Raw genomic sequence first — 15,966 nt, forward strand, 5'->3', positions numbered from 1 at the left:
CAATATATCTTCATATATAATATTATATAATTATATTCTATTTGAAATTAATCTAAATTTATAAACTAAATCAAAATATAAATTAATTTAAAAAATTAAAAAAGATATTATATAATTCTTGAGCAGTAAAAGTAGCATTGGAACGAGCGAGTGGGTCTGAAATGAAGATAAAATACTTTTAAAAGAAATGGAAAAAATTAAATGAAAAGAGATAAATGAATTAAAAATACTTTACATAGGTAAACACTTTCTCTAAATGTAAAGGGATTACTGTAGTAAAATGAAAAATAAGATGAAATACATCATCTATTGTAAGTCACTTTTAAACCATTTTTTCATATTTAAAAAAAAAATATATATATTATAGAACATTCCTTGCGTGTGCTCTAATGATCATAATGCCTTCCAAGTCTTCATGTAAATGTCTTTCTAAAAAAAGAAAAATTGAAAAAAGTGTTAAATGATGCACAGATGTAATTAAAGATGAAACTGCATATTGAAGATGTCATTGGCAGGCAAGCTAGCTAGCGTCCAACTGCCAGTCCCCTTGTCATGTCATGTGTCCTCACCCCGCTCTTGAATGCAAATCTCACTTGTCACTCTTAAAGTTCCAACCTTTTACTTTGTTTTATTTTGTAAATTGAATTTAACATAAAAAGAAAACTTTGATTCTTTTGCACTTGCTTGGCTCAATCAATCTTTATACCAAAATTGATCACTCATTAATCTTATGAAATAAGATTGTTTTTTAAGATTATTGAAGAAAAGAATCATCTGTCGTTTTTACTTGGCATCCAAAATGTGGAATAACCTATTTTAGAAGCTAATATTTATTTTTTATTTCTCATTTTCTCATTTTCCTTTTTTCTAAACGTCTAATTGCCTATAAAATGAAATATTTTTCGTAATATTGCAATTAATAAAGTGTTGCAGTTAACGTAATTATTTGTCTCACGACATATGCAGGTGGAGCAGTCAAGGTGACAGGCGACACCTTTAATTAATTAAAACACTTCACTTCTGAATCGTTATTAACCGTCACGGGCAGTGACACTGTGATTCAAAAGAACTTTCGATTAACAAAATTAAGGTTTGTGGGGTCTGTTTTCATAGGTAGCTAACCCACTTTTAATTGAGTTTATTGGGCAATCGATTAGACACATCAAACCCAAAACTATGAGCCTTGGCCCACTTAATTTCCTGCTGCGCCTGTTTTTTTTTTTTTTAAACACTTAAATTTTAAATCAAGTAATATTAATAAAAATAGGTGATTAATTTGAATTATTTTATTGATTTGAAACCTTTTAAGTGCTATATCATATGATAGGAAACTGATTTTTTTTTTTTTTTGCAATACAAATAATAACATTTCTTACCACTATATTTTTACAAGATTTTTTTATAATTGACCAACATGACAATACCACTTTTTTTTTTTTTTTTTTGGGTGATATTTTTGGATATCTTATGCGCACCTCGATTAATTTCACAGAACTCTGAAGTTAAAAGCCAGTTAAACCTCTAGTGGCCTTGAAAGAATTTGAACTAGTGACTATTGGAGAGGAAATCTAAGACCTGACCGATTAAACTGCCTTTCAGGATTAATGTGACAATACCACTTCATCTAACATCTTACAATTTTTTTTTTCCTTTAATATTAAGTATATGATCTAATTTGGGTTTCATTTGAACTTCACATACCCATCTCCATTTTTGAGAGAATTATTGAAAGAATTATAAACAAAAAAAAGGCTACGTATGTATCATTACTCAACTATAATTCGTTAAAAAATCATAGTTTAATAATTTATTTAATGCTCTAATATTTTTTTTGCATGGGTGATAGAACTAAAATTGTATAATGTTAAAAGAGTTCTATTACATATAGTTACTTTTACTTTTACGTATTTTTTGTACATTCTATTGATATGATTGGTCAAAACTATTATTTTATATTAAAAAAATAATACAGCCAATCACTTCAGTGAAATATATAAAGAATACGTAAAAGTGACTATACATAAAATTTTTAATGTTAAAAACTAACAAGGCATAGATGAGCAAATGCAATGTTTGAAAAATGATAATTAATAAACAAAGTTATCATATAAATTCATTTTGGAGGAGGAGAGGAAATGGTTACCCCATGGCAGTGAGTTTTTTGTTTGTATTCATTGTTGCCTCCCATGTTTTACTCGAGGCAAGGGAGGAATAATTTAGCAAATAAAGCAAAAACCTTTAAATAATGCCATTGTGTAAAGTTACATAAAGTTATGGACAGCTCAATCCCTTCCTATATAAAACAAGAATAGGAGATAAAAAATATTTTGTCTGATTCTAAAGCCCTTTCTTTTAGTGCGATCCAGCTTGTAGCATCTGGCAAACAAGACAGCCTAGAAGCAAATAATCAATTAACCTAATAGTTATGAGTTTTACTATATATAACCACAGTTACGTACTAATATGTATATTAATACTAATTCATTCATATTTAAAATTTAAATTAATATTGTTTTTAATAAAATTTATTTTTTGATCAATCACATCACATTAATACATAGATTAGTGTACAATTATACTTACAATTATATTTTTTCAATAGTTAGTGAGAGTACGTACAATGTTAATATGTCACCAATCAGAATAAAGCATAGAGTTTATTTCCATAACATCACGTGAATAGATAGAAATGAAAATTATAAATAATATTTACAGTTTTAAGATGAAGAAGTTTTACGTGATTTTACTTTAAAAAATATAAATTTAGAGATAAATGATATTTATAGTTATAAGATATGTAAATCTCAAGTATTCTTTTAAAAAAATAGATAAATTTAAGATTCATGTAAAAATTTTATTTTCTACTCCATTTTTTTTAAAAAAAAAACATGTAGGACTTGTACAATATATGATTGTATTTATCATTAGTCAAATCTAAGAGCCACATAAAAATTATTTTTTAATAATTCACCTCATATTTTTTAAAGTGACTGCGAGAGACCTGCACACCCTAAATCTGTAACTACCATTACTTCTAAAAACTAAAATTATATATTTAGGAAAAAACATAAATATTTTTGTTTTAAATCTAATCATTATTATGTTTCAAATTCTAAACCTAAACATGATTTTAAAAAATTATTTGCTAATAAAAATTATTTAAAAAACTTAGTACTGTTAAAAACAAATTTGATTAAATATATTTTTATTAATTTTTATTCTCTTAACAAGTTGGAACTTATTCATGATTTTCTTTATAGTTAGTTATTTTATTTGTATAATAATTAAATATCTATCTACTGTCATGGTGCAATGGACCATCAAAATCAACATAAAGTAGGGCAGATAAAAAGGCATTTAAATTGTCATAAAAAAGAAATATAATGAACACTGTTTTTCAGAGCATTCCACACCTAATAATTTATCATCAGTACCAGAAAGCCGAAAAGTCCGTCGGCAACTTTACAAAGTCAAGAAAAGGATCAAGTCCCCACAGCCTGCAGCCTACCTACCGATTTATACCAATATTGCAATTTGCCCGTTGTGTTGTGTTTAACATACAAGGCACAAAAAGTGGAAGATCGGTTGCTTTTACACCAATCATGATTCGCATTCGAGGCTAACCATTTCACCTTTGGAATATATATACATACAACACTTTTTATAATTTTATATACAATTATATTTGAAATAAAAGTTACTTTTATATGATAAAAAATTATATAAATAGTTTAAAAAATGATTTTAATGTATTATTACTGTTTATCTTATCACAATCTCGTCACTGCCTTCCCTCTTCAATACAAGAGAGTAGGTCGCACTTCTTTCACTTAAACCTTATTTGTGTAATAAGATATTTTTAAATATTATTTAAATATAAAATATTTTTTAATTTTAATTTTAAACCTTTAACTTTTTTATCTAATTATTATTCAAACACGAAACTCAATACTGCTATTTCAAATTTTAAAATAAAAATTATATTAAAAAATTATATTTAAATAATAATTTTATAATATTATTATTTAACTTTTTTATTATCATTTCTTAAAATCTAATAAAACATCTTAACTCGAATAATTTTTTTTATTATTCACATACTATTTTATTAATATTTTAAAATATTTTTAAGTGTCCAAACAAATTTTAAGTCTCATAATATGTGTTATAATCCAGGTTATATTATTTCAGTACAAGCGTAATTCAATAATTACTCTATACATTTGAGATTAAAGATGATATAATACGATAAATTAGTTGGGACAAAATCTTGAAGGGTGGTTTCTATAATTAGGAATCAGTATAAAACTTAGCTTTATACCTCCTAAGGAAAGGTTTACCCATTAACTTTTCATACCTTTTTAAAATAACAAATATACACTAAATCATTTTTAATAAAAATTTAAAAAGTCAGGAAAATAAATGAAAAAAATAATGGAGGGTTATTGGAGATCAATCATGTATCTGTGCACGGAGGCTACCCGTAGGATGGAAGATCCACCTTTTATTTTTAAATATATTGAACGAGTTACGTTTAGATATTGAAGTGATTTCAGATTATTTATAAATAATAATAAAATATTAAATAAAAAAAATATTAATAAAATATTAAATAATGATAAATAGTAATGGAGTGACTCGGATCACTTCATTACCCAAACAAAATCTTTTACTTTGAATAAAAAAACAGGTTATATATTTGCTTATTAAATTAATCAAATAAGCTCATAGTTTCTTTGTTAGACAAATTATTTGTACAAGTCCTACGATATACAAACACTACACAATCATTTTAAAATAAAGTTAGCAAACTTATGATCTATATAAAAAATCTATTTTTAAAGGAAAAATTCTACTCATCATCTTCAAACTATACACTGCATATTTTTTCTCTCTTATTAAATGTGTGGTTTATAGATAATATGTTAAATAATTAATTAATTTAACAAGAATAAAATTAAAAGAAATTTTTTTAAAATGAAAGTGTATTATTTGAAGATAATGAATATCAAAGTTTATTTTTTAATAATAAATTTTATTTTAAAAAAATCTAAAATTTATACACTTTAATACTATATCTAGCCCCTAGGGGTGTAAAAAAAACTAATAAACCGATAAACCGGACCAAACCGGTGGCATCGGTCCGATTCCGAGGTTGGTTCGGTCCAGTACCGGTTTTAGTTTTCTTAAAATCGGTCAAAATTGGTCCGGTTTCAATTTTTCTTTTTCTAAAACAGGACTGGACCGGACCGAACCAATTTATATATATATTTTAATTTTTTATATTGTATATAATATTTATATATAATATATAACTATATATAAAATAGTTTTGTACTATATGATAAATTACTAATTAATATAATATTAAATTTTAAAATCTTATATAATTTTGCTTATTGTATTAATAGTTATAGTAATATTCTATAGTGCATATTAATAATTATACTTATACTATATCACTATATATTATAATATAATATAATATATCATTATATTATATATTATAATATATCATTATAGTCTATAATACAATTATAATATACTACAATATATTATCACTATAGTATTATATGCTATATTATATATATTATATAATATATAATATAGTTCATTAAAACCGATAAAATTAGATCAAATCGAATCGAAAACTGGTAAAATTGGAGTACCGGTTTAGGAGGGTAACGGGTGCGTAATCGGTTTTGAAAAATACAAAACCGGTATATACCGGTTCGGTTTTAAATTTTATGTAAAATTAGATCAAACCAAACTGATTACACCACTAATAACCCCTATAAACGAAGATATTTTACAAGACTATGGGGTCGCAACTTCCCAATAGGCAATAGTTAGGCAATGGCTGTAACAGCCGGTGATAGGTACGGTGGTTAATTGTGGAAATTGTAGGCTCGTAAATATGGATCCAAACTAGCCACGTTTAAGGTCTTACTTATAAGATCGGAAGTAAAGATATATGCAGATTCTTCGGAATATACTTACAAATTAAGAAGAGATTTGTTACTTATAACCTCCATATACTACACACATCACTTTTTTTTATTTTTTAAATTTATTTTTAAATCTTTTTTAGATTTATTCTTTTTAAACTAATTCAATTTTTCTATTCATTATTCATATACTAACTATTTGTTTAAAGAAAAAAAAAATAGAATGGTGTGTGGTGTATAGACTTTTGTTTAGAATTTTTCAATTAAGAATGTAATGTCTCATCATCTTGTAAAGCTTAGACTTCAATATGAAGAGAAACATATTATGATAGAAGAAGCACCTATTTTAGTTATGGAATATGTAATGAGACAGAGTTAAGGAAAATTATCATCATTCATTCATCAGAGAAATTTACATATATGACTGGATACATTAGATCATAAACATGATATGTCCCTATATCAAACAAGAAATCATAAACCAAAATTATGCATTTAGAACTCTACCAGTACATTATTTCTTTTTGTGACTGGTCTAGTTTTCATTATTGCCGATACTCTATAATCAAACGTCCAATAGACAACACTATCTACCTAAACAGAGGCTCAATGTCACCATTCACAGAAAGAGAAAACTCAACCTCTACAACACAAACGTTTGAGAGACAAACTCTTTTTTTTTTTTCTTTTAATTGTAGTTAATAATAAGGAAACCAAAAGGAAAACAATAAAATAGATGTGAAAAATGACGGATTGCAATTTGAACCAATTCTGGTAGATTTTGAAATATGTGACGGCCCGTAAAGGCAACACTTATCTCTTTTCAGCAACAAATGTCAGATATGAAAAGTCTGATGATGGCGAGTTAGGTAATCTGGCATGTGTGTTGAGAAAAACTGCTGAAAGCCTGGCGCATGAGGACCACGTGTAAAAGTGGGCGATGCGTGAGAAGCACGCGTGAATCACCACCTTCCTCCAAACATTTTTCGACCTATGAACCTTTTTGTGCAGTGCATGTCTTTTGGAAGTTGCATGAAAGTTATAAATATGCATTTTTTGGCCTTGAAGAAAGCAAAATAAAACTAAACAAAAGAAACATTGATAAACAAAGTGGGTGAATGAAAGAATGGGAAAAGGAAAAAGAAGAGGAGGAGGAATTCTAGCGAAAATCAGATCTAAAATCCTTGATTTTTTTAAGGAGGAAGGAGGTGCCTAGGGTTTTAGCCTTTGGTGTTTTGAAAGACTATTTATATGACATAATTCGATTTTAAAGATAAGTTTTAAAATTTAAATATTACAAATCAAATCTTCTTATTAGGATAATGTACTATACACTAATAGAGTAACCCCATTTTTTAAAATCTTAGAGCCATACGACTACAAGTCAAACTGATAACAATCCCATGAAATCAAAAAAGGAGAAGAACATGAAAGTTTGAAACAGACAATGAAATGCAAATAAGGGTAAGAGCATTAGCATTAGATTAGTCATTAGATTCAACAAAATAATAATATAATATTACTTTTTTAATAATAATATTTTTAATTTTTTTCTTCATATTTTGTAATTATACTAACCATATGGACATTAATAGTTTAATTTAGTACTTAAATAATTAATTTCCAATTAATTTAGAATAAAATAAAATAAAATCATTGCCTATTAAAATTAGAATAAAATATTAGTTTGAATGTGGAATAGTAAACCTTCAAATTTAAAAGAAGAGTAACAATTACTGAAGCTCAAAATTTTTCAAATACCTATTTAATAAATTTAATGTAAATTTATTTTAAATAAATTCATCAAAATTTAAAGTTACATTAACTTTAATAAAACCAATGCTAATACCCTAATCACTTGAAAGAGATTTGCATAGAATATCTAATCCCAAACATCTGATAACTTAGATACTAATAAAGAATGTGCTTTAAAATTCCCACAAACTTCTGACCATTCTAAAATCCATTTAAGAGAGGAAGACATTATGCCATCAGCTGTCAAATCATATTATATTTTTCTTTTCTATTATGTATATAACACGTTTGCATCTAAATTACTTTCAACTATTCACGTAATCTTCATATATTATATTTTTTTAATTTTTAATTTTTTATTAAATTTTTAATATATATAAATAATAAATAGAAGAATTTAATTAATTTAATAAGAATAAACTAAAAAAAATTAAAATTTTAAATTTTTTTAAAAAATATAAAATATAGAAATTGAAAAAGTTGAATGACATTACTCATATATTCAAATTAAAGGAGACAAGATTCATGCTGACTCAAATCCGTCTCAAGAATTATAAGTAATATTTGCTTGGGGTTCGTTTCTGCGAAATTGCGAATCATCCTAATTTAGAGCCTCATGACAAATTAAAATGATATTGTGACTGTGGAACATAGCAATATTGATCTCTATGGACGGTTGTATTTTTAAATAATTTTGAAGTTATGGAAGAGAAATGCTTTAACCAAATTTTTTTTTATAAAAGTAAATTCACGAACTGACATGACTTGATAGTATATCAGAATATAATTAAATTATTTTTATTATAAAATAGATCTAACTTATCACATAAAATCATGCCAATTTATGAATTTACTTTATCTTATTAACGTGGCACTATGTTGTTTATTAAAAAAGTTATATTCAAAACAAAATAAGACTTAAAAACATAAAAGATGAGATTAAAACCTTTGATTCTCCTTACCTTTTTTACATTTGTATTTTTAATAAAATTACAGTTATACTAGCATTTTCAAACCAAAGTCACATATTTTTAAAATTCTTCTAAATAGTTAACTTTTCAAAAGTAACAACTGAGAAAAAGCATAGGCAGAAGATCCAAAGCCAGGGGGGGAATGCCATGGTGATGGGCCATAATCATACTCATAGTCAAGAGACTGTGTCTGGCGGTAGAGTGGAACTTGGAAAGCTTCACCCGTTGCTTGCCTACTGCGAACCAACCTTTCCCCTGTTTCCATTATTTTTTTCATTTTCTTTTCTGTGTCGCCGACACACATATTCACACACACTCTTTCGCTTCTGCGCTCTCTCTCTCTCTCTCTCTCTCTTCATTACTCTAAGCTACGAATCTCCATCTCACAGTCTCACTCTCTGTCCCTTTCTTAATGGCGATGTCTCTGACCATTTGCCCCGATCTTAATCCAAATCTCTTCCTCTTCTTCTTTGGCTGCAAGTCCATGTTGCCCTTGCCTGTGCTCTGCCTTACCTAAACCCAACCTCTGATCGAGCCCCCGGCAGTCGTTCGACCCGAACTACAATGGCTAACCAACACGCTGATCTCCCACTCTCTTTAACTCGCCAACTCTCTGAGTTTGTGTTACTTGTGCTGATTCTTGCTTCTATGCCTCTTGTTAGAGGCACTACTGACCCTTCTGACGGTACATTTCATTGTTTTTTTTGGCTGTAATCAGTTTTCTTTCAGTGCGTCTTTATAATCATTGTTTGATATTTGATTAATCAGGTTGGTTGTGATTGGATTTGAAGGTATTTTTTAACTGGAAAACTTAGATTTTGATGTTTATTAGAGTGAGATGGAATGTAAATGAACTTTGACTTTCCGGGTTTTCATTTTCGCAATATATTTTCCTGAAGCGCAAGCTTTCAACTCAATTTGTCTGCCAAGAAAAGGCAAAGAAAACGAAAGAAGATGAAGTTGTTTTTAGTTATTTCTTGACAACTTTCTCAGCAATCAAATGTATAATTTATTTTATGCATCTTTCATTTTTCTTTTTGGGTTATGGGTCTGATTCAGAGCCGGATCCAGGAATTTATCTTTGAGCAAACAAGTATTATATAACTAAATATATTTTTTCATAATGTTATCGTGCTATATATAAAACAAAAAATAATATAAACACCATTCAAAATACAAAAACATATATATATATATATATTCAATATATCAATTTAGAAATATATGAAGCATGTTATTGTAATAGAGATAAGATTTTTCCCTCTTTAAGAGAAATCGTAATATTTTAAGCATTAATGAAGAAAAATGTTGAAGGACACTTAAGAAAAACTGGAGAAAACTCAGTGAAGAAAGGATAAAGTAGAAGAGGATAAGGAAAAGTTTGAAGGGGACTGACGGAAAAATAAAGAAAGATTTCACCCTATAAGCTTTTGTTATAGATATATTGAATTTTGGAAATTTTGAAAGATTTCACCCTATAAGCTTTTGTTAAATATAGATATATTGAATTTTGGAAATTTTTAGGCAAACTTCTCTCTCTCTTTATTTTTATTTTTAAATCAACATTTTTTATAAGAGGCGGGATTAGATTATGACTTTAATGGAAACCTTAATGCTCATATTTCTTAAAATGTTTCTAAAAATGTGATTATCATGGGTTTTTGAGTGGCTAGGGGGTTATTTTAATTTTTTGGGGACCAAGAATAATTTTTCATAAATTTATAAAAGAAAGCAAGTGAGAAATGCTGTTTTCAAGAAATTTAGAACATTCATTCTTTTTTATCTGTCAGATGGTTACCGCCTCTGTTTTGATTGGTTGCTTCTTTTGAATTGCAGTTCAATCTCTCCAGGTTTTGTACACTGCATTAAACAATCCTTCTCAGCTAACTAATTGGAAAAGTATTGGTGGTGATCCGTGTAGTGAGTCATGGAAAGGGATAACCTGTGAGGGCTCAGCTGTTGTTTCCATGTATGGATGTAATTGGAAAATGTGCTCTTTGCACTGAATTGATGGTTCAATCAGTTTAAAACTTTGTTAATGGGTCTCCTTATTGTTGTTGTAACAGTGAAATTTCTGGATTAGGACTTAATGGGACAATGGGATACTCGCTTGATCTCAAGTCATTGAGAAAACTGTGAGAATATTATTGCTTTATATTTTTTTTATTCGGTGCATTAAATTTTACTTCTTTTTGGGCTAACTCAGTTGTTGATTATATTTTACTTGTCTTTGTTAGTGATCTGAGTGACAACGGCATTCATGATACAATCCTATATCAGTTACCACCAAATCTTACAAGCCTGTAAAGTTCAATGTCTTGATGATGGTTTCCTTAGTTTTAAAGCTGTGACTTTGGTATTTAATGTGATATTTCTTGTTGATTGTATTATGCAGAAACCTTGCTAGCAACAACTTAAGTGGGAATCTTCCTTATTCTATTTCTAGCATGGTTTCTCTCAGTTATCTGTGAGTGGTTCTTTAAATGCTATGAGGTTTCAATCACTTATGTAATTTGGTTGCAATATGGAGGTCTTCGTATTGCTTATTTGAAAAATCATTGGTTTTAGGAACGTTAGCCGTAATTCACTTTCACAGACATTTGGAGACATCTTTGCTAATCATTCTGGTCTCGCAACCTTGTAAGATACCTTTCTTTAACACTTTTATCGTATGATACTTGATTTGCTTATTTTTCTAGTAGAATTTAGCTGGCTTCACTGAGTTTTGAATAACCCAGTAGTAGTACTCGTCCATATTCTCAGATGATTTATACCAACAGATTATTTTGCTTATTTTGAATAACCCAGTACTACTTTTATCGAATGATATTTGATTTGCTTATTTTTCTAGTAAAACTTAGGTGGCTTCACTGAGTTTTGCATAACCCAGTAGTAGTACTCATCCATATTCTCAGATGATTTATACCAACAGATTTTTTTGTTGCTTTCGAGATGGTTTTTGTTTTATGTTTTATATGTTTTCCAACTTGCTTGTGAATGCAGGGATCTCTCTTTTAACAACTTTTCTGGAGATCTTCCTAGTTCCCTAAGTTCATTGTCCAACCTCTCATCACTGTGAGTATTTTAATGTGCTACTTTTGTTTTAAGATCAGTTCCTTTTTAACTTCTCATGGTCTCTGAACTTGTCGCAGATATTTGCAGAAAAATCAATTGACTGGTTCTCTTGATGTTCTTACGGGTTTACCTTTGACCACTCTGTGAGTTCTTTTCCTCATGTTTGGATCCGAGGTTGCATTATCTGTTTTTCTATTGTTCTTACACGCTATATTTTCTACAGAAATGTTGCAAACAACCATTTCAGTGGATGGATACCTCAAGAACTTAAAGCAATCCCTAATTTTATGTAAGTCCTTATGGATCTTGTTTCACATACCCCAAGTTCTTTTGTAATGAAACCTTCTGCAATATTATCACTTACTCTCTGTAAACAAAACAGCGATGGTGGAAATTCCTTTGACAATGGTCCTGCTCCTCCTCCACAACCATACACCCCACCTCCTCCTGGAAGATCACATACTAATCGACCTCATGCTGGATCGGGCACACCTACCGCACGGGGTTCTAATGGTGAACCATCTCATTCAAATAAGGGGTGGACAATTGGGGCTATAGTAGGCATAATCCTGGGTTCCATTGTCATTGCTTTAGTTCTGCTACTTGCTCTTGCTTTCTGCATTCGAAAGAGAAAAAGGAAGGACACTGGTGCTAGAACTCCCAGGAGTAGACTCTCGGTTGAAAAAAATAATGGTAGATTCTCTTTCCCTTGTTCCTGTTTCGCCCAGATATCATTTTTTTTCTTTAATATTTGATCTATTCAGTTGCATTTATTGTGATCGGAAGTTTGAGCCTTTGAAGGGCCATAATTATATAAAAGTAAATATACTTGAATCTTGATTTTTTAGAGGTTTATGACTGTAACAAGTTCGTCCTTTGTTTTTGCAGTAAATACTGAGGTGCAAGAGCAGAGATTAAAAAGCATGGCTGCTGTTACAGATCTGAAGCCCCCACCTGTGGAAAATTTGATGGGTGAGAGGGTACAAGTAAAAAATGGATCTGTGAAGAGAATAAAGTCACCCATCACTGCTACTTCATATACTGTTGCTTCTCTCCAGACAGCAACAAATAGCTTCAGTCAAGAATTTCTTATTGGTGAAGGCTCCCTTGGTCGTGTTTACAAAGCAGAGTTCCCTAATGGAAAGGTTATTTCGCTTTGTTATGGTTATTCTGAAAATATTTTTCCTCATAATATTTTCTTTTGTTCTGTCATAACAACCCCCACTCTATTCAGGAGCATGGTTTGGATATTTTATCTTCTTTTCATAACGCTGGATTTGGATGGTAGCAAATTAACACATTTGTCGTGTTTTATATAGATAATGGCCATTAAGAAGATCGACAATGTGGCGCTATCATTACAGGAGGAAGATAATTTTCTGGAAGCTGTTTCAAATATGTCTCGCTTGAGGCACCCAAACATTGTTACGCTGGCTGGATATTGTGCAGAACATGGCCAGCGTCTTCTTGTTTACGAGTATATAGGAAATGGGAATCTACATGACATGCTCCACTTTGATGAAGATAGCAGTAAGACTCTGACTTGGAATGCCCGTGTTAGGGTGGCCCTTGGCACTGCTCGAGCCTTAGAGTATGTTATACTTGTTATTTTATGTATTCCTCTCCCCCTTTATGCCCTTTTGAGTAAATGCCCTTTCTGAGGAATAGTTTTGGTTATCAGGTACTTGCATGAAGTGTGCTTGCCATCTGTTGTACATAGAAACTTCAAGTCAGCAAACATTTTACTTGATGAAGAGCTCAATCCCCATTTATCAGACTCTGGTTTGGCTGCTCTAAATCCAAACACAGAGAGACAGGTAGATCAACAGAGCTTTGTGTAGTGTATTGATTAACAAATTTTGTTTCCTCTGTGCATTTGGGTACTTGCTCTCTATATAGGTTTTGTCCTTGCTTGCACGATAAATTATCTCTATTTCATGCTTCACAGGTTTCAACTCAAATGGTTGGTTCATTTGGTTATAGTGCGCCTGAATTTGCCTTGTCAGGGATATACACTGTAAAAAGTGATGTGTATAGCTTTGGGGTGGTGATGTTGGAGCTTTTGACTGGTAGAAAGCCACTGGATAGGTAAATTTGTCCTAAATTACTGAAGATTTTTAAAGAAGTATCTAACTGAAAAATCATGTCCTTGTTCTTAGAATCTCTCTGGAAGATTCTTCATTATCTTAGTGTTGATATATTTGTAAAGTTTTCTATTTCCCGCACATTCTTCTGTTCAGTTCAAGGGTGAGATCAGAACAATCACTTGTTAGATGGGCTACTCCCCAACTCCATGATATTGATGCCTTGGCAAAAATGGTTGATCCTGCCCTGAATGGCATTTATCCCGCAAAGTCTCTGTCACGCTTTGCCGATATCATTGCCCTCTGTGTTCAGGTAAAATTCTGTACTACTATTTTTTTTACAAGCAAAGGATGGCATTATTTAAAATTAAAAAAAAAATAGAAAGAAAGAAAGAAAGAAAGAAGGTAAAAGGCATAGCCAAGCAACGCTAATGCTAAGATTTCTTTATGTTGAGCTTAGATTTTGATAAACAACGGACATTACACATTTTTGGCTTGTTAAAGCAACTCAATCCTATGTTTCATAAAAGTTGATCTTGTTGAAGAAGGTTTTATTTTTCCATCTAGCCATTGACATGGATGGATATCTTGGTATATTGTTCCCTCCTATCACTTTAGATAATCTATTTTGCCCTTTTTTCAATGCCATGGTTTTTCCAATCATTTTTCAAATTTTTTAGAATGTTCAATTTACAAATTTGGTTCTTCTGTATAGCCGGAACCGGAGTTTCGGCCTCCCATGTCTGAGGTTGTGCAAGCGTTGGTGAGGTTAGTGCAAAGGGCTAGTGTGGTCAAAAGGCGCTCAAGCGACGAATCTGGTTTTGCATATAAGACACCGGAGCACGAGGGAATTGACATGCCATTTTGAAAGCCGAGCAGCCATGTTGGACCTATAAATGGCGTTGCAGTTTTGTGCACAGCTACGCAAAGCTCAGGTGAGTCTAGATCACACATAGTGAAAAGTGGATAAGTTGTATTGATCCCAATAAAATACATGTAATTATGTCCCCCAAGCATTCTGCATCGCCATTTAATATTCCAATTTGCAAATTAAGGTATATATCTCGCTAGAATTGTGCTATATATTGTATTTTGAAACGTCCAACAGATCTTTCGCGGCATGATATTATTTTTAGCTAAGTTTTGAGTTCAGCTAGCTGTTAATGAACAAGTTCTGTTCGCTTATAATCATGTATTATGTAACCTCATTTTTTGTAGAAAATAAAAATAAAATAAAATATAGAAGAGAGAATGGGAAGGGAGAAAGAAGGAGAGAGACACTTTTAGGGCTACATCTTTGCTATATTGAGTTATCTGAAATTCTGAATACATAACATGTCTCTATTTATAGGAGAATGAAACTAGAGAAATAATGGAAATACAATCATCAATAATACTAATTGATATTGATTGATTTACACAATAAAATAAATTTGGGTGTTTCTTGGAACGAAACTTCGAACCCAACAGAGCTCGGTTCACATTCACCTTGGATTGAACAATATTATTCTTCATCTTGAATTTTATCATTTTCATTCATGGGATTTCTCGAAAATAGACAGGTAGTAGTCTCACTTAATGTTGTGATAGATTGAGAGTAGTATGTATTCCGTAGTATCCTGGGAGCATCGAAGGTGAATGATAGATGACAATATATGAAGGTAAGAACAATAAAATCTTCAAGACTGCCAGTTATTTATGTAAATTACTGGTTAATGCGTTATATATATATATATATATATAACGCCATCAGCCTGAATACGCTACTTTACCAGAAATTAACCCGTTCTGTGGGAGTCTTGCGAAGGCCTACAAAAAGACAGGTCGGTCACGTGAGGAACTCCTTGAATACAGGGTGTGTGTTGGGTTGGATCTGAGATTCTGAGCGTTGGAACTCGGAAGACAGAAACAAAATGGAAAATTGAAATAAACGACAAAAATGTCGCTTTACTGATTGTGGAAGGACATTTGAAGCGCAACATCAATACGACACCCTTCGATGGATCTGACCAGGCTGTGCCACGTGCATCGGTCGTGTCGTTTTTTTATTCCAGGTTCTTATAGTGGTTTCAACTTTCAACAACTGGGTTTTAATTGAATCGTGTCGCTCCCATATTTGAAGAATGTTTTTGA

The 15,966-nt window shown here is 30.5% G+C and overlaps 1 protein-coding gene across 1 annotated transcript; it reads left to right on the forward strand.

Annotated features, from left to right (window-relative positions):
* Nucleotides 1-8,826: 8,826 nt before the first annotated feature.
* Nucleotides 8,827-15,018, forward strand: LOC122279200 (protein STRUBBELIG-RECEPTOR FAMILY 8-like). Its single transcript, XM_043089620.1, has 16 exons — nucleotides 8,827-9,359; nucleotides 10,511-10,643; nucleotides 10,741-10,809; nucleotides 10,912-10,977; nucleotides 11,070-11,141; nucleotides 11,243-11,314; nucleotides 11,678-11,749; nucleotides 11,827-11,892; nucleotides 11,973-12,038; nucleotides 12,132-12,442; nucleotides 12,638-12,894; nucleotides 13,069-13,340; nucleotides 13,431-13,566; nucleotides 13,698-13,837; nucleotides 13,990-14,146; nucleotides 14,549-15,018. The coding sequence occupies exons 1-16, from the start codon at nucleotides 9,239-9,241 to the stop codon at nucleotides 14,699-14,701; spliced, it is 2,163 nt and encodes a 720-aa protein (XP_042945554.1). The 5' UTR covers nucleotides 8,827-9,238; the 3' UTR covers nucleotides 14,702-15,018.
* Nucleotides 15,019-15,966: the final 948 nt, after the last annotated feature.

This window comes from Carya illinoinensis, chromosome 10 (genome assembly GCF_018687715.1).
Source record: "Carya illinoinensis cultivar Pawnee chromosome 10, C.illinoinensisPawnee_v1, whole genome shotgun sequence".
Taxonomy (NCBI): domain Eukaryota; kingdom Viridiplantae; phylum Streptophyta; class Magnoliopsida; order Fagales; family Juglandaceae; genus Carya; species Carya illinoinensis.

Coding starts and splice junctions, on each gene's coding strand:
- LOC122279200 (XM_043089620.1), top strand. CDS start 9,239: ATGGCTAACCAACACGCTGATCTCCCACTCTCTTTAACTCGCCAACTC. Junction 12,443..12,637: donor CTCGGTTGAAAAAAATAATG/GTAGATTCTCTT, acceptor TTGTTTTTGCAG/TAAATACTGAGGTGCAAGAG. Junction 13,838..13,989: donor GGTAGAAAGCCACTGGATAG/GTAAATTTGTCC, acceptor TCTTCTGTTCAG/TTCAAGGGTGAGATCAGAAC.